The 27,756-nt window shown below is 34.0% G+C and overlaps 1 protein-coding gene across 1 annotated transcript; it reads right to left on the bottom strand.

Annotated features, from left to right (window-relative positions):
- Positions 1-232: 232 nt before the first annotated feature.
- Positions 233-27,756, bottom strand: LOC128986168 (alpha-crystallin B chain). The gene is made up of 3 exons (XM_054406351.1): positions 27,498-27,756; positions 7,789-7,978; positions 233-907 (listed from the first exon to the last, which is right to left on the bottom strand). The coding sequence occupies exons 1-3, from the start codon at positions 27,680-27,682 to the stop codon at positions 713-715; spliced, it is 570 nt and encodes a 189-aa protein (XP_054262326.1). The 5' UTR covers positions 27,683-27,756; the 3' UTR covers positions 233-712.

The raw sequence follows: 27,756 nt of genomic DNA, 5'->3' as shown, positions 1-27,756 counted from the left end.
AACTTGCAAGGATTACGTAAATTCTAGAAATCAATCTAAGATTTCTACTTTTTTTAGTTTTACAATATAACTCAGATTCAAGTTGTTTTAATACAAAAAATGTAAGTTACATGTTTCAGTTATTTCATACAGGAAAACTTTTAATACTCAATCTTAAGTAAAAAAAAGAACAATTTTAAAACCAAAACTTAGGGGAACACAATTTTCCAGGCTAAAAAATCAAAATACCAAATTGAAACAATATTACTTTAATTACATAAAAGAACAAAAATATAAACACTAATTAAATCAAACATGTAACATAATTTTAAAAACCTGTAAAGCGTTTGGGCGGAATAAATAAAACGAGTTAACAAAATTCACTACAACATTTACACCTACATTAGTGTGAGGTTATTGTGAAGAACTTATAAAATATGGTTTTATAAAAATACTGATAAATAAAATTTCTTCTAAATTAAAATTTACAACATATAGTTTTGTGTACGCTGTACATCCGCATATAAAAGCACTCGTGGTAAGGTCTTAGCCGACCAGGTCTACTTCAATTTAAAATTTTAAAATATTTTACTACAACACAGTTGCAAACATATTTCAAAGATTTTGAATAAATAAAATTTAAAATTGTTTCACAAAGAATTAAAATTAAAATCTTAAATAATTTTAGCAGCAGACCTGGCCAGTTCTTGAAGACCTCTGTGATGTAGGCACGTTAGTTTTGCGCAATGGGAATGAGCTTCTCGGGTTGTCCCAGGGCTGGCAATGGGGCCTCCACCGTCAAAACTCCGTCCTTGCTCAAGGATGATTTGATGCTCTCGGGGTTGGTCCCCTTGGGCAGCAGGAACTCCCGGTTGTACTCCCTGTAGACGGATTTGCTGTCTGTCTTCTCCTCGTGTTTGGCGTGGACCTGCAGAAGAGAAATCAGAATAAGCAAAAGCTCAGGATATCAGTTATAGCATAGAGAAAAATAATTAAATATAGACTGTCAGCCGTGCAGTGGTTACCATAGGTTCTGGCGCACACCGCTGGGAGCACCGTGTAGTTACGTAGCGCGTAGGCCGTAACAACATGGCGCTCCCAGCAGTGTGCGCCAGAACCTATGGTAAACGCAGCACAGCTGACGGTCTATATTTAATTCTTTTTGTCTATGGTTATAGTGGATGAAATTGTGGACTAGTTCTTCTGATGCGAGGACCTGCTGAAGAGAAATTCAGTACTGGCCAAGGTGTCAGTTATTTTGGACAGCATCGTGGTAAAAAACTGAAAACCACCCAGATAACTAGATTTTATCCTATTTCAACAATTATTGTAGGCCTAGATATTTTGGATAACAATTAGTAAAAACCGATAATTAGTTTTCATTATGTTTTGGGATCTGGAATCTAATTCCCTGTTGTAGTCAGCTGAGAAAGTAATTAACACAAACATAGAGCCAGATTAACACAAAATCCAGTCAAAGCTGAAAATCACAATTAACAACCACACAGAAAACTGTATAATAGTCAAACAAAAAACACCAACCCTTTAATGGGTAGATTTTTTTTATTAGTGTAGAGTTCTCTGTGTGATTTTAATTGTGATTTTTCAACTTTGACTGATCACTCAACTAAACATTCTGAGAGGAAGAGGTCAGATTCCAGATCCCGAAACATGACGAAAACTTAGCTTTTACTCATCGTGATGGAATAAAATCCCGAAACAATCTACAAAATAACATAAACTCACTACCAACGAAGAAAATTTAAAACAATATCATTGAGTGATTTTTTTCTGAGATTAAATTCCAGCTGTCTTCTTCAAGACATTCCTGAATCAACACTTGATTTCAAATTAGTTTTGACTTGAGGAAATTTAAGTATCCACATGTGTACATAATGCATACAAAATTCTCCAAAGTAAAAATGTAGGGACCTCAATCATGAATCAATATCAAATGACTGAAGGATTAAGTAAAAATTAAAATTGCTTTTGAGAGCAATTCTTTGCTGGAATTAAGTTGCAAGATTTTACATCCAAATTGAAAAATGTGTGAACCATTCAGGAATGCAGGCAACTGAAATTAGATCTCAGACCCTGAAAGTCAGTCAGCAAAGGGTGGTTGGGTTTTAATTGGGTTTGGTAATGGCAGAGAAAATAATAATATACTGTATAACTTTCACAAAAACACAGGCAAAATTCAAATTGTACAGAAGCGTGAGAATTCTACTTGAATTCAAAGTTGATTACTCTTAAAGGGCAAAACAAAATTCCGCACAAATAATTGAGAACCATGTAGCCAAAGGTACAGAGAGATAATAATTTCGCCAGTTTCAAGGGCGATATTCTCTGAGCCTTGTCTCTTGGTCAGACAAGAAACAATGCGAGAACCGAGCCAACTCGAGCGCCTTGGAGGGTATTTTTGTCTCCCCCTCCCACCCAACATGACCTGCTTGCCGCGACCGACTACGAAATGGAAATGCAATACTTGACGACGAGAAGAACTCTTGCAAACTCTTGTACAGTTGGGTATTTACTCAAGTTGTTGAGGCATAGTGGACTGACAATTCGTCAAAGATAGAGACATGAATGTTAGGCCTACTCATTTCTGTGTCATGACATAACCTCAAAATTTGAAAAGTCTGATCATTACGTCTATGCCTGTGATGTGATCAGGCATTTCAAATTTTTGAGGTTAAGTCATGACAAAGAAACTAGTAGGCCTAACATTTATCATATAACAGACAACGAATGCATTGAAAAATATACCTCCTGCTTCTTGCAGATTTCAAAAAGAAATCACAATTAAGACATGGTAATATGAAATTTAAAAAAAGGTTTTTACTAAACTAGTATTTTTATTTTACAAATGTATGAAGTGGAGGATAAAACATTCCCCTAATTTTTGTTGGGAAAAATATTGTCACTCATTAAATTTAAAGAGTAATGAGTTATGAGTATTGTGACTGTTGTACTACACGATGATGATTTATGTTTCGTTTGTAAGTTCTATAGTATCATCGTCAATAGAGTTGGTTTATGTTCCATCCTAGTACAGTGAACTAGTAGTTCATTTCGATGACGTAAGAAATAATAACACGAACCCCTATGTACAATCCCATTTCACAACTATTTTGCTGATTATTAGCACGAAACAAAGAGGAATTCAGTACAAAACCAACAGTGCTATCATGCAATCTACACGCAACAACTAGAAAAAGTTCGAATGCGTTCTAGGAAAGGGCTTTGCCCTGCGGTAGTGGATAGGATCATATTACACAATCGTGCGTATGTGCGAGAACGCTTAACGTTTTTGTTTTGACGCGACGTTTCGATTACGAAGTCAGTGACAGTTGCGTGGCTGTGAGGCATTGAACGATATAAAAGGCCGTGGCATTTGCAGACGACACGCACAACAATAAAAGCTTTCGTGTTTAGTGATAACAGAAAAAGTCAGATTGGTCGTAAACGAATAATTTGTTTATGATATTGTCTAGCGTGTCTCTAACTTTCACAAGTAGGTACTAAAAATACAAAAGCCTATATACATCTAAATCGTAAACAGCCTGGAAATATAATACATTTTCAAACGTCGCCTAGTATAATAACCTAAATAATTCAAATGAGGATGTACTGTATCGTAGAAGTTTATAATATTTGTTTGCCTATAAAATCGATTAATCGTACTCCCTTTTCGATTTGACATCCTTATGTATCAAAAGAGACATTTGTTTAATGTAATTATTTGTTAATGGCTCTTCAATCGATTTAAAAATACATATTTAAACATCATAACCTCCTATACAAGACCGCGGCGTTGGTGTGTGGCAACGTCGCACCGGCCGGCCTGTTGCCATGGTGATAGCAGTAAACATAAACAATACGCATGCGTTCCATTATAAATTAGTACAACAGGTGGCCGGGACTGCGGCGTTGCCAATTTTCACCCTTACTTTTAGAAAACGCCTTGACAACATACATATACGTAAACTATTGCTAGTTCTTGGATAAAATAACTATAGAGTAAAGAGTGAATGAGAAACTTTATTAGCGAATTTCCCATATAGGGAATAAGCTATTACCGTAGTACTCATGGTAAGACCTGGACGCGGGACCGATTTTTTTTTCGTTTTGAGGTCCCTAGAGGCCAAAAACACCATCCGTTCAAATTCATATATATATATATATATATATATATATATATATATATATATATATATATATATATATATATATGTGTGTCCGTCAGCACGATAACTCGAGCAAAAATGATCCGATTTTGATGAAATTTGGTACAAACGTGTAAACGTACGTTTATTCGAACGAGTTCGCGATCCAGCATGATCGGACCATGGGAACGGGGGTTTACGGGGGGTTTTATGGGGTAAAAATAGGTTTTTCCCATTTTTGACCCAAAAAACATAAAATTTAGCAATTTCTTTCCAAACCATTTTGTAGAGCTTAAAAAAACAAATAATTTAGTATATTGAAGCGTTATTATGCGACTAATGGTTACGGAGAAAATTCAAAAAAATTGTAAATTTAAAATTCCCATGTTATTCTTATGGAGAATAAGTAAACTGTTGTAGTTTGCTTGTTTGTGAAATATTTTGATCAAATTTGGAAAATGTTTTCATTTCTTACTAACTATTCACATTTACAAAAAAAAAAACAGTTTTACCCTCCCTGATGCAGCAAACCTAAGTACTTGTTAAACTAATTCTATTTAAATCAAGAATAAATGTTATATTTTTAAGTAGACATTTCAGTATAAATCCAATCAGTCAAATGGAAATTCGCTTAGTCTGCAGGTTTGCTGCGGCGGGGGTATTTTACTGTTGAGGTAGTTGTAAATCATAATTTCAGTCCAAGTTTCGTTTACAGATGCTACACAGTTCACAAATCTCAACAAAGTTTGCGTGTGGCAAAGTCGTGACTTCCAAAAGTAAATCTTTCCAAGACACGTCATAAGTTACAACTCAGCTGTCTTTCACGCGACTTTATGATGCTGTTTAAGAGATCTTTTCCCGGGTGACATTTCTAGTTTGTGGGCGAAAACGTGTGGTCTGTTCCTAAATTGACAGAGGAAAAATACGAACTTGCGTAAAAACGTTTTGGAAATAACATTAACAGCTGTTTGATTCTTATTAGGCCTACGACTTTGTATTGGATTAACGATTTTCACATTTTCGCCTAGAACATTATGCATATTAAAATCATTGGTGCCAATAGGTTAATTAAAATATATTAATATCCTAATAAAATATATTGATGAAAATTCGTTAAAAAATATGAAAATACAACCAAATTTAGATGTAAAAATAAGCTGCAATAAATACCTATAATTACTATCGTTCTACCTACACCTACAGTTGTTATCGAAGAATGAATAAATAAACAGAAACGAAACTCCTTAAAGTTTCATAAATATAAAATTTCTAATTAATCACTTGGTATTTCATACGTGAATTTTTTTTTCATTTTTATTTCACACTTAGGCCTACGTGTATACTCAATTGTATTTCTGTACTGAACACTCTGAAAAATGCTTAACAAAAAATCCCAGCCCATACCTAATTTAAGACTATTTTAGGAGCTAACATCATCATTTAAACGAGCGGAAACAGCTGATTAGGACATGACGTGACGAAACGTGATATCAGCTGGAGCGCACCATATCGGTTGCAGACGACAGCTGGACAAATTGCGCGGGAAGATCGGAGATAGTGGCGGGAAGTCGCAGAGGCGCTGCCCATACATGGAGTACGAGGTCGCCGCCGACACAGAGCAAGAAACTGTGCTTTCCATTGCTAATGAGTCCTGGCAGTGATACCAACTGTTCGGTGACTCACGACTGCTGTATTGTTGTGAGGTTGGCAATATAGCACAATAGTGATTGAAAATACATCGATACTACAGATTACAGACCTTTAAGTGTTTTACTGTTTTTTATATTTGGAATTTTTGTTCGTGTTCGTTTGTTGATAAAATACGGTGTTTGGTGAAATATACATTTGTTTTGTTAATTTATAGTTAGTATAGTTTCAACTGACTAATAAACTAAACCAGTTTCCAAATTTTTGTGAGGTTATGTTTGTAATAGAACACACGAATAATGTTGACAGTAAAAGAAGGTTGTGGATTAGAGGCAAATTAGTGTTTTACTAATTTCATCAAAGAAAAAATATGTTTTGTGTTTAGTGTGTGGATATTTATTACAATTTCCATTAACCATGATAACACCCCAATAAGAGTGTACTAATCTTATACATTTATCGTGATAATATTTTGGGTGATGTTTCCAGAGAATCAAAATATTTGTTTACTTTAGTTTCAAACAGTAGTTAGGTTTACCTAGTGAATATAGTTGTTGGTGATATTTCGTAAGAAAACAACGAAGTGTATTTAATTTCCCAAAGCAAACAAAATGGTAACTACAGATTTCTCACGATGATGTAAGCTGCCTATTTATAGCTCAGTACGGTAATATGGCATATTTACAATAATTGACACCACTTATACGATAATCGCCAAGACAGTACGAGTAACAGCTAGTAGGAATGTACTGGAGTCGTAGCGCCGAGCGCGCAAACGCAACGGAATGCCAAGACAGCAAAATGCCAGCGACGACAGCTGTTTAGTTGAGAGGATTACAGGCGAATACTTATTACTTGTTTGAATGTTTCTTGTTGGCTTGCTTCGTTGCATCACGGGTAGAATATTACAGAGATTGCATTACAGATGAATTCTTATTAGTTGTTTTTGTTTGAATGTTTTCTTCTTAACATGGTTGCATCACGGATAGTACTACAGATTGAATTACGGGGGAAGTTGTCATTCGTTGTTTGGACGCTACTATATTTGCTTGTATAGCAGATAGGAAGATATTATTCTTTTAAGCGCTAGCTTGAGCCTTGAGTCAAAAACATAGAATAATATTTTGTCCGTTGATACATTGATAATTCTTTTAGATCCGGAGTTTTGATTTAGGGAATGGAATCTGAAATCGAGTACATACAGAATAAATCTCACTATTGAAAGAACACTACAGAATAAACTAAAATATTTATCATATTGTCAAATTTAGATAAAATCTAAACTTATATACCCATTATATTTTAATGGACATATCAGTCCTTAGGTCGGACGGTGGTGTGCCAGGAAATTTTATTGTAAAGATTTAGATTTTCAACCCTTAAAGATAAATGATTTAAAACAGACCCAATGGATTCACGCAAACGAATTTCAAGGGTTAAATTATTTACAAATTCTAATTTCAGCTTCTGTTTTTTTCTTTGGAACCATTATTTTCGTCATAATTTCAATTAACAAAGACGTAAAAGGGTCAAACAAACCTTTTTCGTCATACAAACATGTAATAGATATTTTATGAGCCTGGTTAGGTCTCTGTTACATTAAATACTACCAGACATCTAATGAAACTCGAAGAAAAAAGGTTGTCTCAAAAAGTTGCACAAAAAGGTTTTCTTTCAGTATCCACAGCCCACGCTGCTAAATGGTAGAAACTCGAAAAAGCAGTTGCACACTAGGTTTTCTTTCAGCATTCATAGCCAATTCTACTAAGTGGTTGAAACTCGATGAAGTACTTGGATAATTTTTTTTTTCAGTAGGCCTATACATAGTATATAATAATAATGGGCTAAGGAGCAATACCATGACAACACTGTCAAGAACAAAGTTGACAACAATGAAGATGAAGATGAGGCATTTGCACAAAAAGGTTCTTACTTTTCAGTATCCATAAAATGATACTATTGGCACAAAGTGGAAAGAATTCAGCAAGAGACCTACCAGGAGTTTGTTGTCCACTGTTTTGACGACGATCTCCTCAGGGGCGTATTGGCTGACGTCAAACCTCAACTTGAGCATCTTGTTGTCGCCGGTGTCCTGGATAAGAGGAGAGTTGAGGCTTTCAAGCCACGTGCTGGAGCCTCCTCTGGGAGCATCGCTAGAGCTGGTGGAGAGGGAGTTGGACGTCGTGCTGAAACAGAACAAGAAGACTCGTCAGAACAACAATATTTTTAAGAACATTGAGGCAAAGTGGCTATAATGGTCAGAAAGCCTCTGAAAGCTTCACTAGACATGGCCAATCGGACAGGCAGAATGCATCGATCCTTTTCAAGCTGAAGAGGACAAAAGTCCTATACTAGCCCTGGTGAATTCATCAACTGAAGTTTCACGATCACAAGTAATCTTTTCGGCATCAATCATGTCAAATGCAGTGCACTGCCAGAAGTTTCGCCTATGAAAAGAAGTGGCATTGATCGTCATAGTTTGTTCAAATAGCGAAGGTGGTAAAGGTGGGGATGTTAAGTTACGACTAGGAATAAGGTTTGTGTTCATTGGCTACAGGTAGGGGTAGTCCAAATCCCCGAACCCCTTCGCTTTTTGAACAAACTCTAGACTTATTTGCAATTAAGTCAAGTTAGATTCATAATGGGTCGAAACAGTACCCAGTTCTTGGTAGGATTTTAAACGACCCTAACTAATAAACAACTGGTCTTAGTCTGTAACAAAGCTACACGTGTCTCACTCTATCATATTCGTATTCTGGTTTAAATAAGCCAAGTTTCGTCCCCATCTCAGTCTGAAGTGAACTTCATCTGACGATGCGAATGCCGAAAAGATCGATGTATTCGGACACTGGCCACAACATTTGATGCGTGAAGATTAATACCCAAGGAGTTGGATGACAACCGCGACAGAACCAGAAGCTACGCGAGGACATCAATATGGTAGGTATCGTAGTACCTCATGCAGCCTAAATTAAAACCAAAAAACTACATATATTCTGTAAATATATGCCTATGAGCGACCTTCTTAATGCAACCTAAATAATATGCCTTGCAAATCGACCAGTACTATAAGTTTTAGTTTAGTCCAAACATAATCTTAGCAACTTAGCTATATATCTTAGCTATATATATATATAACCGTATCTAACGTTACAATTTATACATCTATCGTTGGCTAAGCAGTCGTATATTTTATAAGCTATTCCAAAAAACCTATATTTTCAAACTTTGTACTTATATCAGTAAACCCATTCAACATACGATTGTTTGCAACATAGTTTGACAGAACTGTAAATCAAAAACCATAACCAATATCCTTCTAACTTCAACCTAACCTACAAAATTACCTCACTCACCCTTCCCACCAAACTTAACCTAACCTTGGCCTAACGTAACCTCATTTTATACTTTCAATTATGACAAACATAACCTCACTTACATTACATACCACCTAACATAACCTCAAAATAACCAAACTTCCTTTAAATCCAACCTAACTAAAATGAGTTCACCCATCCTTCCAACCAATCTTAACTTATCCAAACACAACCTCACTTATCCTTCCAAACATAACCTCACTTGCCCTTCCAATCAAAACAAACATAACCTCACACACACCAAACATAACCTAACCTAGATCTGTTTCAAAGTGTCAACAACAAAGAACTAACCTAGATTAAGATTTAAAAACGAAAAATCCTGAATACCTGTAGCGATACATTGAGCTGTCTTGAAGCAGAGCAGTGACTGGATGACAATATTCTCTAATACAGTGGGAGGTCGTAAGGATGTATAAGGAGCGACGAGGAGGAAGTTTATGGAGAGACAAGTCCTGAGTGTGCAAGGTAAGGTCAGTAAGGATCCGAGGGGAAAGGAAACTGAAGGTTTGAATATGACCGGGTTAGTGGTTCGTGGTTTTGTACGATTCAATGTTATCTGGACTAGGGGGAGTATCATCCATAAACCTTTGACCTTTGATACGTGTATTTACAAATGAGTCACACTGGCTGCAGATTTACAAGATTAAGACTTACAACTATCTTGTAAAGTCGCTTGGTTTATGTTTGATCCATGACGTAAAAATATGTTGCATGTTTCTCTATGATGCAATGTTCCATTTTTGCCAATACTACACGCCTTGATAAATTTCTGCCTAAACTCTCAAAACTATGTATTTCTGCACCAATATCTTGCACCAATATTATGAACAGGAAAATGCTAGCCAAGAGTATCGAGGTTCGATCGAGAAATGGTAGCTTCTGGTGGTTTGAAAGTAGTTCTTGATGATTGGTTTTGTAACAAAATTCCGAGGATTAGGAACCAGTCAATCATGAGTTCAGCTATAAGAAGAATTATAAAAGAGTTTCAGGAGATAAAGTACCTATTCATGTTAAATTTATGTATTCCTGATGCATTTTTATTTAACGTTTGAGGAGAAAAATTCATATTAGAGCCAACCAAATTGGAAATGGAACACGGACACCCACAGAAACATCCTGTTTTCCCAATTTTGGACACACAACCAAATCTCAAGGCCTATTTTGTTTACTAATATTCATCAGTTGCTCCAAAAGGAAATACGATAGGAGAATAGTAATTTTCAAAATATAGGAAATAACATTTAGAAAATTAAGAAGCTAAAAATCTTTGGCGAAAAATAGAGTACAAAACCAAACAAGCTTAAGCCGTTATTTTTTCTCAAGACAAAACATTTCTGCATCATTTTTTGACTGAAATATTGTCTCATTCTTTGTAGTTTATGGGTTTTCAGCTGCTTCAATCCTAGTGTCAGTATTTTTAGCTGGATTCAACACTAGGATAGTCTACAATTTATACAAGGTTACTCAATTCTGTACTTATATTTGATTTGAAAACGCCCAGACGCTCCCATTCTCAATTGGTAAAAAAATAATAGTTTCTTCACACACCAAGATGTAATAGCTTCAAAAACGAAGTGTTAAAGAGTTTTTATTTCGAGCTTTAAGAATAATAGGAGTAATTTTATTTCTGTAATTTACATTACCACAAATAAATACAAAATTATGTTAAACATTTAAGTAAATATTGTACGGACTGGTATCACAATGTTATGACTTTGCAGGCGTTTTACTGGAGCCAGACATCGTTAAGATCAAATAAATAAACTTTATTTACACAAAATTATTCTCAAACTAACCAAGTACAAGTAAACAAGGTAAACAGATCATAAACTTGTGAAGTGGGTTAAGCAAACACATAAACCTAGCTTTACAACTATAAAATAAAACTGCCCACATAAACTTTGCCATTCCATGACAGCATAGAGCCTCTTGGACTTGGAATACAAAGTTTTTCACAAATTGTTGTTTAACCGTTCTCCTCAGTTATTTATTAGTCAAAAAGGTACAATAGCAATATTCGAAGCAACAAACGTATTTTAAGGTTAAAATACAGTAGTCGTATTGTATTTATTCGGATTCAATTATTACTGTTGAATGAACAATACTAGTGGTCGAAAACTCGACCAAAAATATGTAATGTAGGCCTACTACAGGCTTCTCTATTTTCACCCTAAGCAGTAAATATAACATGTGATTGTAATTTATTCCATTTGTTTTGATTTTTTGCTTATCTTTTGTTGTTATTTCGTCACCAGCATGACAACCCATTAGGTTCATGTTAATTTTTGAAATTTGAAATTAATTTTTTGTGCTTATTTATGAGCCTATTTCAATTTATGAAGGTATTCTGCACATCTACAGCAAAATATATTTCCAACAGTATGCGTAGATTTTCCCTGCTATAGACACAAGCTGAGAAAAAAAGTTTTAAAGAAACATACTTGCCTATTAATATATTTATTATTGGACTGGTTTCATTAAAAACAAATAAACATACTTACACACTTTGCACATTCAAGCGTTTTGAGATAAAATAATTATATTAAAATATGTCATTTTTAAAAGGAAAAATTTTACTGGTTTATCTATGATAATTATTTTATTTTCTTTCGTATGTTTTACAAAACGATTTCCCATTAAATCTATAACTTTTAATCCCCTTATTTGTGATTTCCCACGCCATTGGCTTTTTAAATTATTTCAAAGGAAACGGCCAAAAACTAGATTTTTTACTATCTAGGTGGATTATTCTGTTAGATAGCATCATAAAATTATATCCTTACTAAAAACCTGGGCCGAAAATAGATTTTGCTAATGCTAGGATCGAACCAGCAGCCTTCACCAATAACATCATAACCACTCACCAAACAATATTTAGATATGGGGGTTCTCATTGTAAATGTTTATTTATTACATAAACATTTAATAAGTTTATTTACTTGAACATCAAATTTATTCAACTCATATTTCCAAACATTTCCAAGATGCAACACGTAAACAATCGCAACAGCCTTTTCGATCATGTCGCTGAAAATAACAGCTGCATAAACAAAATTATTGTTGGCGCCACTGCCTCCGATTGCGACACGCCTTCTCGATATTACGGCCGTGGATAAGGTTTCGTGGGTAGGCCGTGGGTTGTGGTGGGCGATTTCAATATAAATTTAAGAGGGAGAGAGGGGGCGTTTTATAATCTGTGAAACTACCTATGAATTTATCGTGTACTTATTTAGTATTGACAGCTGATTTGATGAGATTTTTGAAAGTTTAAGTGACAATCACTCAAGTTTTGAGAGGTTTCATTAAAACTTTGATTGCGAGCTTAGAGACTTTGATAAGATACTCTGGAGCTTTTTCTATAGGTCATTGAACTGTATAGTTTAGAAAATTTAGTCCTTAACCAGTAATTGTTGAATAATAAAATTAAATAAATTTACCAAGTTGTGTTACACCGATTGTATTGTATTGAATACTAAATATTAGAGATGAAATATTTTGTTGACTCTTATATAATGTTCCTTAGTATAATATGCCATTTTGTTGTTTTACAATAATATTTACACATTTTAATAGATTTTTAATGGCACAGTAATACTTGAAATTGGATATTGGGAATCAAATCGTATAATTTACCAGTATATGCTTTTCATTACATTCCAAAAATCTGTTTAATATCTTAGACAAGATGTAGAAAAATATTGACGGAAAACTCTTTTCAAACCATACATTTATAATAAAATTTGTCAATTAACGGCAGAAAACGACAGATGATGGATGAAATCAACTCTCTATTGGATTTAATGTTGCTAACTATATAACAAAAGGCCGATGTTACATAGTAACAAGACCAGAGTTTGGACCATTTCCTTGCGAAAAATGTAACAAATTGCCAAATGCGTCGTCGTACCCACAAAATACAAAAAATATTACTTGTCCTCTCGTATTAGAACCGAACAGTAACTCTCACATTGTAAAACTAACCCTAAAAAACACTCCAAAACTCCAGTTTCAGATAACGACAAGATTAAAAGTTCCCTCGCAGTTTCTAAAGTCAATGAGGAAACAAACCAATTGCTTAGCGTTGCATGTTGAGAAGCTCACGCGACCAGGTCTTTTGACAGATTAATTTTCGCCGGCTTGAGGTATCTTGAGGGGGGAGGGGGATTAATTCCCCAAAAGTTTCTATCAGCTGCCACGCGATGAGCCAATTGAGTTCAATTTGTACAGGTGAATAGATTTAATTCAGTTTCAATTTTCTCTGGTCGCTACGCCCTGTATAGTGGCGGTGAATGAGTTCACACGGTTGGTTCTGAATGGACCACAAATTTCGTTAGTGGATATGATTTTTAAATTTTTACCTACTGTTTACGATTCTTGAGAAATATCTGGACATTTTTTAAGCAGACAAAATGGCTGAGTTTCCGTTTGTGATTTAGCTTAGAGTAATATTTCGTTTAGCTGCCTTAACTTTTCTGCCACCTTACTACCTAGTTGAACAGTTTTCCCATACGTGTTCCAATACTTTGAAATCAAGATTTTTTTTGTCAAATTTGAGCATTTTGCATTCTAGTTCAGGAGCTACGTCATACTTTATGATCTACATTATAATAATACAAAATGGTAATGTCAGGAATGATAATAATTTTGCAATCTTAAATATGATGGGTAGGCTAGAACAGTGTAAAATTATAATAATTGAACAATGATAATCGTATATCTTTGCCCGAGATAAATATATTTTTTGGTTTCAAGATGGTTGGACCTCAAAGTCCATAAGGGATCCGAAACCCATTGTAACGGGATTTCCACAAATAAAATCCATTAGGGAACAAAAAGATTTGAACCCTAACCAAAAGGATTGAAAAGTTAAAAAACTTACATAAAACTTTGAATTAAAATAATTGCTAAGAAATATACTAAGATAATAGAATAATTTCATACGCCCCTAATACCACACCCGCTTCATAAATGTCCGCTTAAATTTATAGCCCCCCTCAAAAACTCCCCATTGTTCTAACCGGGGCGCCCCCCTTTGTTCATAATTATTACTGTTAACGACGTTCATTGTTAATCAACAAAGAAAGTGTTACATCACTAAACTAGGAACACGGTTTGAATTTATAATTAACTAGCAACTGAGCGACTACTTGGCTTAGGAGGTTTTTTAGATGGAAATTTAAGTTTTTTCAACAATTAATTTTAGTTACAGCCTTTTAAAAATTAGAAAATACAAATTGTAATAACATTATTAATATTGAATGCAAGTATAAAAATATATTAAATAATACTTATAAAGGTTTAAACTAGGTTACTGTCTTTGATAGGTAATTTAGTATTTTAGTAAGTTTAGACAATCCAGTGGCAATTCCATCACATATTAAACATATTATTTTTATAAGTTAAAAGCTTGTAATTCTTATGGATCAGCTAAGAAAAATTAAGGTCTGTTTAAGACGGTTATCTATGATGTTGAGTACATTTAAGTGTGCTGATAACGAACACATTTTTTCTAACAAATTTGTTAAAATCTTCTCTTAATTCTGTAATTATAACACAAAATATCAAGAAAACTTTTGTAAATACGTTTTAATATTGTTTTTCTAAGTTTTCTTTATGTTTTAGTGTAATAGTAGAAATAAATACAAAAAATACAGGTACCTTTCAATATTCAGTATATAGAAGTCAATTCTAATACTAATAACTAATAAAATAATAAAAACAATACGAGAAAAACAAAAATCAAATTGCCTTGTTAAACACAATTAAATAATGTACAGGATAGTATGTTTAGTCAATGATAAAATCTCAATTTTCAATTTAATTTAATTTAATAAAATCTTAACAATTTTTAAATTGTGCAGATTAAACTAGTTAAGTGGTCTACGCGAAGTTCCCAACAAAGATTTATTTTTGACTGACGTCGGTCGATAGAGAAGGGTAGAAGGGATGGATTTATGCCCTACTTGACTTTATCGAACTCTGTAAAGGTTGAGATTAGATTGTGGATCTTCCTTCGAAAGCTACAATATTGCCTCCTTACTTAACAAAATTCCTAAAAATGAGCTAAGATTTATACAATTTTAAACATGGAATTAGTGTATTTAAAATCAATGGAAATAAATAAATAAGAAATTAAAAAAATATATATAATGTTATTATTATTTGGACATAAGTAATTACAATTTTTAATAAATATATAATTATAAAAATAAAATTAATGCTTGAAATCCAAATGTATTAATAGTATAAATATTTTTATTTTTGCAAGTACTCAAAATCAATTTTAAATAATATAGTAAACCCCAAACTGTGGTATACAATAAACTATTATTTTATGACTAGTCGAAATCGATTGCCATTCAAAACAAAGAATAAGTTGTAATAAAAACGTTCTATTGAAACAATTAGTTCCGTCCCATTTAAATAAAGAAATAATTATGTTGTTTTATATAACCAATTTTAAACCTATGCCAACATAACCTATATGTATTTGAAAGTTGGACGTTTATTCGGTGTTAAAATCATTCGATTGTAGCTGCTGTGGGATAAGATACAGTAATTGTAATGATGATATGACAGTATAGTGATGGTTTTCATAATTAGTGTTGTCATGTTGGTAGGACTGGTAATGACAACACCACTTGAAGTATGTAATTGCCAGTGCTGCCAACATGTACAGTTTCAGTGGTACCAACTTATAAAAACTATAAGATATAATTGCGAAGATGTCCTAGGAGAACAGGGTTGTTTTGGTACACTAGTCACACTCGCACAGATTATAAAAAGTTTTAAAACTAGAAAAAATTGTTGTTTATAACGAAAAACATTGTCTGTTGATGTTTATAACGAAAAACATTGTCTGTTTATGTTTATAACGAAAAACATTGTCTGTTGATTTTTATAACGGTAAAACCATTAACTGTTGATGTTTATAACGAAAAACTAAAATTTTTTTTTTAAACAGATTTGTATATACGTACTGTTATTACCTTATTTTACGAGGAAATCTCATTCCGAGGTATTATAATACTAATTTAGACAAAAAGCTGTCAGCAATAAAACTCATTACACAATAAAAACATTATTATAAATTAATGTTGTTACTGTTCATTTATGATAACGGGGTTTACTTCATAAAAGTGTTTTAATTGTAAAATATTCATTTAATTATTAATTACTGTTGTAGTGACGTTTTATTGTAATTGAATTAACTTAAATATTTTAGTAAAATAATCTAAATCATCAACTGATTAAATTTCAATAGTCACCAAATTTATTTTATATCGAATAACCAATAAATGTAAGAATGATTGATTTCTTCGTTGCTCTTTCTATACTTTTTCAGGTAGATTTAAATAGAATGGTTAGTTGTCAGCATTGATAAACTTATATTCTGTAAAAAATATTAACTTCAAGTTATTAAAACGACGTTTTAGGCATCATACGATACGATTAGTAAAAACGTTTTCTCGTGGTTTAGACTTCTTGAAAATTTTGTTTCTTACTCGTCGAGGAGAAAACATGTCCGCAATAATGAATACATACACTTAAAACAAATTCCATACATTTGAGTTATAATTTCGAAAAACTAAAAACTTCATATTATGTCTGAATAAAGTTCAGTCAATATACAGTAATATTCATAATAATACATCTGGACTATTACAGTATATAGATGACAAACAGTAGTTTATTGGTCGTGTCCTATTATTTTTCCCCTCACAGTGTAAAAACACTGTTTACACACCAAACGGTAACCTCCACGGTAAATAAGATATGGAGTTGGGACGTGAAAAACCTAATAAACTAAATAAAGAATACAAATTCTTTATTTAGTTTATTAGGTTTTTCACGTCCCACCTTCACATCTTAGGAAGCTAGGTTCTAGTCTGGAAAGCTGTTTTACACATCACTTCAGGCTAGTCCTAGAGGGTCGCGGCATCATCACATAGATAAAATCCATATTTGATTGGCTGGATTTGAACCCGGGACATCGGGCTTCGAAGCCCGAGCTACCACTATCAGCTCGCTCCCCTCAATTATAGTGTTACTGTAATGCTGTATGCCTACACTATACGGATTACGGAAGTGTAATTCTCCCGACTGACCCCCATAAATCCCCCTCCCATTCCACCCACTCCCATGATCCCCCGATGACTCATGATGACGTCATCCACCGAGTCACTACAATACTCAACAGTCCGCTACAACCTCGTCTCTGTGTTTGCATACCCCACTTTCTCTCTGAGAGCTCACAGAGAAGCATACTATATAAAAGTGTACGAATTGGGTTTCATATTTTGAGCCCCAAAGCATAAAATATTTCAGTTTATTTCCAAAGCATTTATAGAGCTTGAAAACAAATATTTGGTGATTTAGTTGTTGTATGCTTAGCGATTACTAAGAAAATTCCAAAAAAACTTTAAAATGAAAATTTTGCATTATTGGATGATTAGTAAACAGTTACCGGTTGCTTTTTATGGATATGTTTTGGTCAAATACGACAAAGTTATTTATAAAATTTTAAGTGACATTTCACTAAAAAACACTTAGCCAAATTAGTTTCTCTGTAGCAGCAGACCTAAGTGTGCCAAAAGTAGTCAAAAGAGAAACTAAGCCCTATTGTTCAATTTATTTTGTTATACACTATTGTAAATGTAATAGTCGTCTTCTACAGTAGGCTTTTTAAGAATTACATTTTCTATTTCACCCTCTCCCCTATGGCAAAGCGATACTAGTTAAGTAAGATAAAACACTACACTTATTTATACTACTGAGAAATTTTATCAAGAACATACATAGCATAACTGTTTTACTTTTAGATAAGCTTTTAAAATTACAAACTCCTATATATTAAATCTAAATTTAAAAACACGTATTGTCTATTAAAATACAAACAATTTCCAGTCTAAAGCAACCAATAGGTCTTATAAGACTATGTCTTACCGATGCCTAGGTCTTATAGATAGATGCATTACAAATGCATCTAGTACACATTCAAACAATTCACCATTGCAAGGTCACTGAAGCATACACTCATGGTCACCAGCTGTTAGGTTCTCCCCTCTATAGCAAAATACTTATTACTTACAGTCGTATTAAGTCTAGTTGACTGACAAAATATGCATTAGTAACGCAGTTATTTAATTTTTTTTTTAAATTCCAATTAACATTAATTTTAGCACGATTTTTCGTCTTTGCTTTCTTTATTATATTACTGGTATTTATCTGTCCTTTGCACAATTGTAAGTATCTTTTTACTACCAATGATTTTAGAATGATATACTAAATATACTAATAAATATAATCAACGGCATGACATCGTTACAGAGCTGTTAATTTTATTGATTTTATTGGTTGATTTTGACTTGCTTAGGTACATTTCTCACCCTCTGATTGTAATACACGAGAATACTCGATAACTTATTTTAATAAGAATTTTGAATTAATAAAAATAAACAAATAGTAAACAACAGTCGATTTTAAAAGTTGAATGAAGCATGCGTAATGCTTAAAGGGTTCAAATCTTTGGTTGAACAAAATATTCCCAAACTGAAAAAGCAAATACAAAATAGTCAACAAAATTAACAACTACTTGGTGCAAACTTCAAAATTGTTACCGTAGCTGTTATTTGTGAAACTCTGGTTTCAGTTTCACTTTCGATGGAAGTTTACCCAGAGAATGCGTTTGGAAACAGAATTAATTGCTTGCCAGACATAATTCCAAACTGTTTGGTAACAATGTGTTTGTTTATCTTGCAAGATAAGGTACAGACACACTTATCAGCGAGGTAATCTATTATCAATGAGATAACATTTGCCACACACCTCTCAAACGCTGGGTTAGAATTAGTAGTACTGTACCAGGCAACCGTTCCAAAAAATCATTCGATAATCAAGAATGTAAACAAACTGGGACACCAGCATCGAAGACGACTTATTATAAAAAAGGTTTAAGTTCCATGTTTATAAACATCAATAAACTATATTTTTGGTCTTATCATGAAAAGGTCCACTTCTCCTTACAGTGCGCTGCAGCTCTGATAGGCAAGGTTAATTTAGTTTTAGATAATGAAAATAAATCAAGGTATTATAGGTAGTATTTTCTAAAACATAAGTTTCCTAAGCTAACTAAGTAAGCTTTTTTATGTGGTGTAATTTGTCGAAGAGACGAATTTAAAACGATGTCATATTGTATTTGTACCGTCTTTTCAAAATGTGGCATTGTTTGTCATTATCATAAATTAACAGTAAACTAAATTTTATACATTGCTGTGTTATTAAAAGATATATCATGAGAAGGAGGCCATGAGCTAAAATTGTAGGGAAACGGACTTTCGGCCTGCGCTGCCCCTGACTCGGCCTGGGCTGCCCCTATTATGTGGTGTAAAGGGTAGGTTTCTCGGGAGTAGGTACCTGACCTGAGCTTGCGCTTTACCCACTAAATCCCAGGAATCTCCCGGAAATACCTGTGGGGTGGTGGACAGGGTCGTCGACACAGGAAACAGGGCAAATAGCATTGGAGCCAACCTTCTAGGAAATACATTACTATTGTATTAGAATACTGCTGTAATCTTTGGCATTAACGACTCAGGAAGTGATGGTGTCTACGGGTGGTGGATATCCGCCCCAAATAAACCTATTTTTGTTTCAAAATTTTAGATTCAAAAATACGCAAATTCTTACTACATATAATAAATCTTTTATGCTTCTTTCAATCTATATAAATAAAATTAGAGTTTTGTCTGTACATTGCTCAGAATCATAAGCTTTTAGGTTATTTTTACGTTTTATACATTAGAGAAACCGAAACAAGTCTCATCTAAATTTCTGTCTGTCTTCCTGTCTGTTACGACCCAAGAGCCATTTTACGCGGCCTACTCCTGAAAAACGAGAGTACCTATCAAGTTCCAAATCATTTAAATGTATTCACTGGATTGGCGAGATTGTCTTTAGCCATTAAAATATGGCGTCACCGCTTTATAAATAAAATGACGGACGTTTAAAAACACAATTTTGTGCGATTTTTTGTACAGTTTTCTCCCAATGTTTAGCACATTCTTCTATGAAATAACGAACAGCTGTTCAAATCAAGATTATTTTTCTTCTAGCTGTCACTGATATGTATACATTGAATGTTGTTTACAAATACCGCAAACATTTTCGATCACGTTTTGAAAGCGAATCCAAACCAATTAAGATTAAAAACGTTTTACCTTACATAACGGATTTAATTGATCGCAAGTGCAATAGGCCTAATATGTAGGGTAACAGTAAATGAAAATAGAGATTCTTTGTGTATAAAATTGTTCTTGAGTTTTGATAACCGGGAAATAGACCTTGAATCAGTGTTGTACATTGCTGGGAAACTTACATTTTTTAATTGGGCGTTTTCAGTCGAGATTCGGCACATGACCGACGCGCGTCTACTTGTACATAGTAAAAATACAAGTAGGCCTACCGTGTATTTATGTTTTATTCGTCATGTATATAAGTGTACAGTTCGTGTATGTGTTTCAAAAACTCCAAGACGCACCTAATGGGGAAGCTCAAGACCTTATATTAGGACTGATGATGGCGATTTAATTTCGCCGAAATGCATCTCCTGTAATTTAGGATCGGCCGGCGGACACAGGTAATTTAGCCTATTGATTGTCATACCGATCCGGAACAACAACAAACATCATAAAATGAAGTTATGTATAATAAATAGTTTGGCCAGCATATCTGAAAATATGCAAACCAATTGCTGTTCTTTATATAAGAATGTTTCAACTGATTACTATAAGATCCCCGTGCGTAGAACGGGTACACAGCTAGTACTGTATATGATAGTGGTTTTTAGTACTGTATTATGACAAATTTAAATGTAAAATACTTGCAGTTATTTGAACTTGAATTCATTATTTCTTAGGCCGCGAACGCTAAATATGTAACATATGTTCGTGAACAGTAGTTAAACAATAAAAAATAGTGCATTTCATCACTAGAGGGTACCTATTTAACAGTACTGTATTACGAAACATTTATATGTAAAATACTTGTAGTAATTTGAACTTGAATTCTTTATTTCGTTGGCCGCGAACACTAAATATAAAAGTAACAGATGTTTGTGTAAGGTAGTAAAACAATACAAAATAGTGCATTTCATCACTAGAAGGTGTCTATTTAACTTTACTGTATTACGAAACCTTTAAATGCAAAATACTTGTAGTAATTTTAACTTAAATTCTTTATTTCGTTGGCTGCGTACGCTAAATTTTGGCCGTAAAAGTTTAATTTTGATACTTACTTGTTCTGTGTTATTTCACCTAACAACAACAGTACATTTAATTCCATCCAACATAATTTTTGTTGGAAATGCACAATGTTGAATTGTGTGTTCCAATTATTAAATAGCAAATTACATTAATTAATTGTTGAATGAAATGCATAGGGGCATTTAATTCCATCCAACTAAATTTTCTGATTTTGTATATAACAAACTGTAAATTTCTTTTATTGATTGTAAATATCTACATCACTAGAAGCCTTTTTGTAGTAATTGATCATTTAAACACTGCAGTTACAAGTTTAATTTTAATATTTTGTTGTACCAATACACCAGACTGTTAATTAATATATAGGATTATATTTTAAACGCATTTTTATAACATACTTGTCTCTTGTTACATTGGTTTAGTTTTTAATTTCGTATTTTATACTTAGTGTTTATCTGGTTTTTACATAACAAATTGTTATTTACTTTCACTTTGTATTTGCTTGTAAATAGGACACTACCAGAAGTTTTTTTAGGTAAACATTATTTTAAACACTGCAGTTTTTTGTTTACCTTACACCAGACTGTAATTTAATTAAAGTAGGCCTATCATTATTTTTATACTAGCCTACGTCTCTTGTTTAAATTATCTGAATGAATGTACTACGAATGTACATTCAGCTGTTAAACTACAATTCACACTTTAAACTGAAACAAGAGGTTCTAAACGTGAATTCACGGGTGAACAGAAACCACCATTAAATTAATTTAATCAACTTTGACTTTATATTTCATTTAAAGGGCCCAAGTTCGAGAAATTTTCATGTGAAAGGATGTTAAAGGCAGTGGAACCTTCATACCTTACGTCCTAAGGTTGGCCGAGGTTGTACCTGAACACGCAGCTCTCTTTCACGACATCTTTAATACTTTTCAATGAAATTGCGATCTGTTAAAGATCGGTGACAACCTCTTGGAACGAACAACATACATGGTTTGTTAATCTCATAGTCATCATGGTTCGAACACCTTTAGTTACTCACTTGTAACAAACAGCTATAAATAGCTTCACTGTCCATTCACCGCTCTTTTAAGAACGTAAAAGTAAATAATAAAATAAGTAAACAAAAATGTAAACAAACAAACTATATTGTCGATTGCATTGGCCAGCTGTTGTTCACTAAATTAATCAAATAATAACTTCCAAAACATGCAAGGCGTAGCCTTTTGAAAATCAGCCTGTGGGGCAGAGCCCTTAGGGAGTTCGTCCATATCAATACTTTTCGGCAAAATCTACACACTCTAAGCTTCATTTTGATATGCCATATGCCTATATTTTTATTTGGTAAATGGCCTTAACCGTTTACATAAAATTTGATTGTATCACTGTAATAATATAATATACTGTTGTATGGATAATATTTTTGTACTATTGAGTGGATGGATTCTTATGTAAACAAGCCTTGAAATCATATTAAGTGGGACTAATTCGTCAACGTTTGTGATTTATGAAAGCTATAGTGACAATAGGCGGATGGTGGCCCCACCTTCTGCAGTAGCCTATCTATAAAAGCTATAATGTTTAACAAAACTATAATATCTATAACTAATATTATGATGGTCAATTTATACATATCCACTGTTTTTGTATCTTGAACTGAGGTGACACATATGTCGTCAAATCGTCGTTAAAATTGGTTAAAAACTGTTTAAATATACAACTTTTGGCACGGTGTTTGTAACTAAACTAGCCCAAACTTAGATTTAAATCCTAATACCTGCTCTTGCTCTGGAGTGCTCTGGGGCTCAGGTCCTTCTTGGAAGTACCGTACCTAATCCTATTCATAGTTTTTGGCCAGCTTGCTGTGTCAAACACCCCATATCACCCCTTCCCTACTTCACTCTTACCCAGAAAATCTTTTCAATTTACCTATAGGGAATCTTTTGGGGACAGCAGACTCAGAGCTACCCACGTTCCCTATTGTTTGTTGCGGAGGGTAAGTTTCTCATAATCACCCCAGGCCGAAAGTCCTACACTCAAAATTGTAATCCTAGTTGAGCGGAGCGACCTAGCTCTTCCTACTACCTTTGAATATGTATTCAACACCTACTCCTGAACGGCTGAATCGATCCGTATGTTTTATTATAGTTTTTTTGTTTTCATAGTTTTATAGTTTTTTTATAGTTTCCCTTTTCTTTGAAGTACCCTTTAGTTTTAATGTAATGCTTTTTTAATAAATTAAACTGCAACATCAACAAAAATAATATTTGAATTGCTAATCATATTACGGGTGTGTTTCCGTAAAATTCTCCATAATATATTTCATCAATGATAACATTATCTATTGCACGTACAATACAAATACAGTACCACTACTCAGTATTGCAAAACCAATGAAACATGATCGTTTTCAAACATGATGTCATGCATCAGAGGTAACAATGTCAACCATGTGATTGACAGCTGCAGGGGTGCCAATTGTTGTGAAAGAGGAAATCTAGTCGTGAGGTTGTCTAACCTGCCAACAGGGAAATTCCGCTGCAATTTGCACTTCAAACTTTGTAATGCGATCTTGGTTGCAACTTGCAATTGCAACAATATTCAGATAAAAACATTTTCAAAACGTTTGCAATGCTAACGTAGATCATTTTATTTTGCGAAATGAATCAGCTCGATTAGATATCTGCTGTATATTTTTCTCACCTAAGATTTTGCAAACCATAATAACGATTGGCGATCATTGACAATATTATTGTTATTGGGTTTTTTTTTGTGTGCTTTTCTTCACATTGTACATTGCACAAGTGGAACTTTATTAACAAGACCTTGATAACAAGTCGCCCTTCTAACAAGTGTAATTTCAAATATGCCTACTCTTGATTTCGTATTACGCACCTAATCAGATGTTAATGGCAAACATCGATAAGAATTCTACCTCGATAACAGGTCTATTTTGTTGATCCCCATTACCTGTTACCTGGGTACGAGGTTCTACTTTAAATGCACTCAGAATAATTGAATTGCAGAAATTACCATTTTGAATTTGGAGCAGTAATAAATTCTACATTTACTGTATTTTTGAATTTTTAAACGTCCGAAACAAACCAAATGCAACCATTAATAACAGTGGAACCTTGATAACAAGTGTCGATTTTCAGATCCCCTTGAGTTTATACTCCCAATCACGTCTTATTGTAAACTTTGATAAGAAGTCAACCCTGCAAACAACCTTTGTTATTTATTAATAGTAGTAAAACGCAAATTACGTTTTTTAAGGAGTGTAGTTGACGTCGTGCAACAGTCAAATATTGATTGGACGTCGTGGCACTTGGACGTCGTGCAACTGGCAGAGGCTTTGGACGTGGTGCAAATGATACTTTTTTACAATTCTACAGTGCGCTGTTTCACGACGTCCAAGTGCCTCGACGTCCAAAGCTTGTAGAAAGACTATATTTTTGGCAGTTACTGTACTTTTGGACGTCGTGGCACTTGGACGTCGTGCAACAACTCAAAAATTATGTTTTGGACGTCGTGGCTCTTGGACGTCGTGCAACACTCCCGGCCTACCGACTTTTCAGAGCCAATGACTGAAGTAACACAGTATTTTTCTCTATTTTACGCACTTAGACAAATATAAAGATCAATTATTTGATAACATTTCTTAGTTACTCATTTGAAACAAATAGACTTCTGTCGTCAATAGGAGTGGCTTGTCTTGACAAGTCTCTGGTCAATTAACACTTCATTTGTGCCAAAACACGCGTCAGCCTGGCGACAAAGCCTTCGGAATTTGGCCTAAGGCCACGTTATTAAGGTGGAAAACGTTGGTCGTTATTAACTTAGTAACACAATGGGTTAATTCACTTCAAAAACTGTAATTTAGTGTTGGAAATGTGCTAAGGTCAAGCTAAATGTGTACTTTGAGTCTATTCGGTTGAATTTAAAATTAAAGTTAAAACTAAACTTCGAATTTTTAAATTTTTTTACATTAAACGTTTAAAAATTGTTTCTAAATCGGTTTATGTAGGCATAGTGTTTAAATATAAAACTTTCCCAGAGTTTTTTTTTACATTCTTAATTATCGAATGATTTTTTGGAAGGGTTAATTGCTAAGAGTTGCCTAGTACAGTACTATTCATTCCTACCCAGCATTTGGGAGGTGTGGGAAATGTTATCTCATTGATAATAGATTACAACACTTATAAGCTGATAAGTGTGTCTGTACCTTATCTTGCAAGATAAACAAACACCTTGTTTCCAAACACTTTGGAATTCTGTTTGACAATTTATCTGCAATGTCTCTTAAACAACGTGTAAAGGAAAAATTTTATAAAATAGTCGACATCAGTGCTAAATATCACCAAAATGAAACACTCATCAAAGATTTTATATCAGGATGAGGGTATACTTGCAGCATCCAAAGTCAATGATATCACAAGTATAGCCATAACGCAATACCATGTCAAAGTTCCAAGGTCTATGTTATCTATGAGGCTGTGTATTGATGGTGTTGAGTCATCTACATGCAAATCCACCTTTTGTAAGCGCCGACACGACAAAAACTGGCTTATCAGTTGTTATTGTCATTCGTGTTAATGAATAAAACATGTTTAAAATCATGTTTTACATGGTTTAGTGTTTCCCTGTTTTTAATTGGTTATTTGCAAGTCGTATGCGTGTTTTAACCAATGGGTAGGCCTACGCTGTAGGCATAAAGTTGACTTGAAACTTTTCTAAGTGGTGCAATGTCATTTCCGCAAATGTTTAAGTTGTACAATGTCATGTTTATCAAAATACACTGTATTAAAAATACGACACAGTGGTATAGGCGTAACTATGATGACCCTAAGGTGTGAGGGTTACCCCGTGGGGGGGGGGGGGGTTAGGGGAAAACTTTTGAAAATTATACCTGTTTTAGGCTATTTAGAGACATATACAAGATTTTTTTAATGTAGGGAAAAATAATTGTAAAAAATCACGTTTTAAGGTCAGGGGGGTTCAATCCCCTAAACCCATTGGTACATTTGGTTCACGTCAACGGAATGTTTACTTGCAGTATCCAAAGTCAATGGTACATTTGGTTCACGTAATGAGTTGTCTACTTGCAGTATCCAAAGTCAATGGGGCATAAGCCTATAATTGGTTATTCATTTTGTAATAAATTATACCCAGTGGCAATAACCCGATGATTGTTCTTCCGTTTTGTTCTGTATTTGTAATATGCTAGATTGGATGATTTGTTGGTAAACATGTTCCGATTCTTGTATTCGCCTTTTTATTATTATCTTGCAGTTACTGTCATGGCGACCAATCAACCGAAGGCTCGTGTTATATATTTCTAAAGGTTTAAATTCAATTAGGAAAACGTCCTCTAGTCCAATTTGTACCATTTCAAATTTAAATCTTCCCAAAGTTGGTGAAAAAACTGTGCTAAATAATTTCGTGCGGATCGCATCAGCCGTTCAGGAGTATTTGTATAACAATAGCAGGAGTGTACTACCATTGAATATATAACACTATAGTGTGATATATTCAATGGTAGTAGGAAGAACTAGGCTCGCTCCGCTCAACTAGAATTACAATTTTAGCTAATGGTCGTGGTCCCCTTCCCATGATATTTCTACTGAGTACTGATAACACAGCAATATATTAAATAAAAAAATTTTATATGTGACGCCGACTACCAAACGCTCAGTTTATTATTAATTTAATTTTGTTTTGAAGTTTGGTAACTAATAAACTCAATACATTCAGTAATAAACAACCCCGGTAAAAGCTGGTTGTCTTATATCTATATACCTAACCGGCGCACAGCTTATCTGGAGAAAGTCCTATCACGCCTAATCTAGCTGTTCCCTTATCTAATCAGACATAACCTCTAACCCACTGGAGGAATTTTTCGACATTAAATCCTATTAGTACCAGTACCTAGAGGTAGCTAAGCGCTTAATAGTCTGTACAATATCTCATTATCTGAATGAGACTACCACACTCAAGCATTTGGCCGCAACCACACAATCTAACCTAAAACCTACAAGTTAGTTTATTCGAAACATAACCTAACCTACCTGGAGGTAGTTTTGAAGAAGTTGCTCTCGCGGTTCATCAATTCCGATCTGAACTTTGTCATTTCGTCCTCCATCTTCCTCATCTCCGCATCAAACCGTTCCCGGATGTTGGAGAATTCTGTGTCGATGACGCTGAAGTCGCCCAACTTGATAGGGATGTTTCTCTTGATTGTGCTGTCCGCCATCTGTAAATGCACTTGTCACTCGCTGCAATATACACGTCCGCGCTTCTCGCTTGCCGCACTCGATATGGATTTAA

This window comes from Macrosteles quadrilineatus, unplaced genomic scaffold (genome assembly GCF_028750875.1).
Source record: "Macrosteles quadrilineatus isolate MER2022 unplaced genomic scaffold, UCM_ALF_1.0 Scaffold_2__2_contigs__length_208266976, whole genome shotgun sequence".
Taxonomy (NCBI): Eukaryota; Metazoa; Arthropoda; class Insecta; order Hemiptera; family Cicadellidae; genus Macrosteles; species Macrosteles quadrilineatus.
This window is presented reverse-complemented; position numbering and strand designations above follow the sequence as displayed.

Coding starts and splice junctions, on each gene's coding strand:
- LOC128986168 (XM_054406351.1), bottom strand. CDS start 27,682: ATGGCGGACAGCACAATCAAGAGAAACATCCCTATCAAGTTGGGCGAC. Junction 7,979..27,497: donor TTCTTCAAAACTACCTCCAG/GTAGGTTAGGTT, acceptor GTTCTGTTTCAG/CACGACGTCCAACTCCCTCT. Junction 908..7,788: donor CAGTGGACAACAAACTCCTG/GTAGGTCTCTTG, acceptor TCTCTTCTGCAG/GTCCACGCCAAACACGAGGA.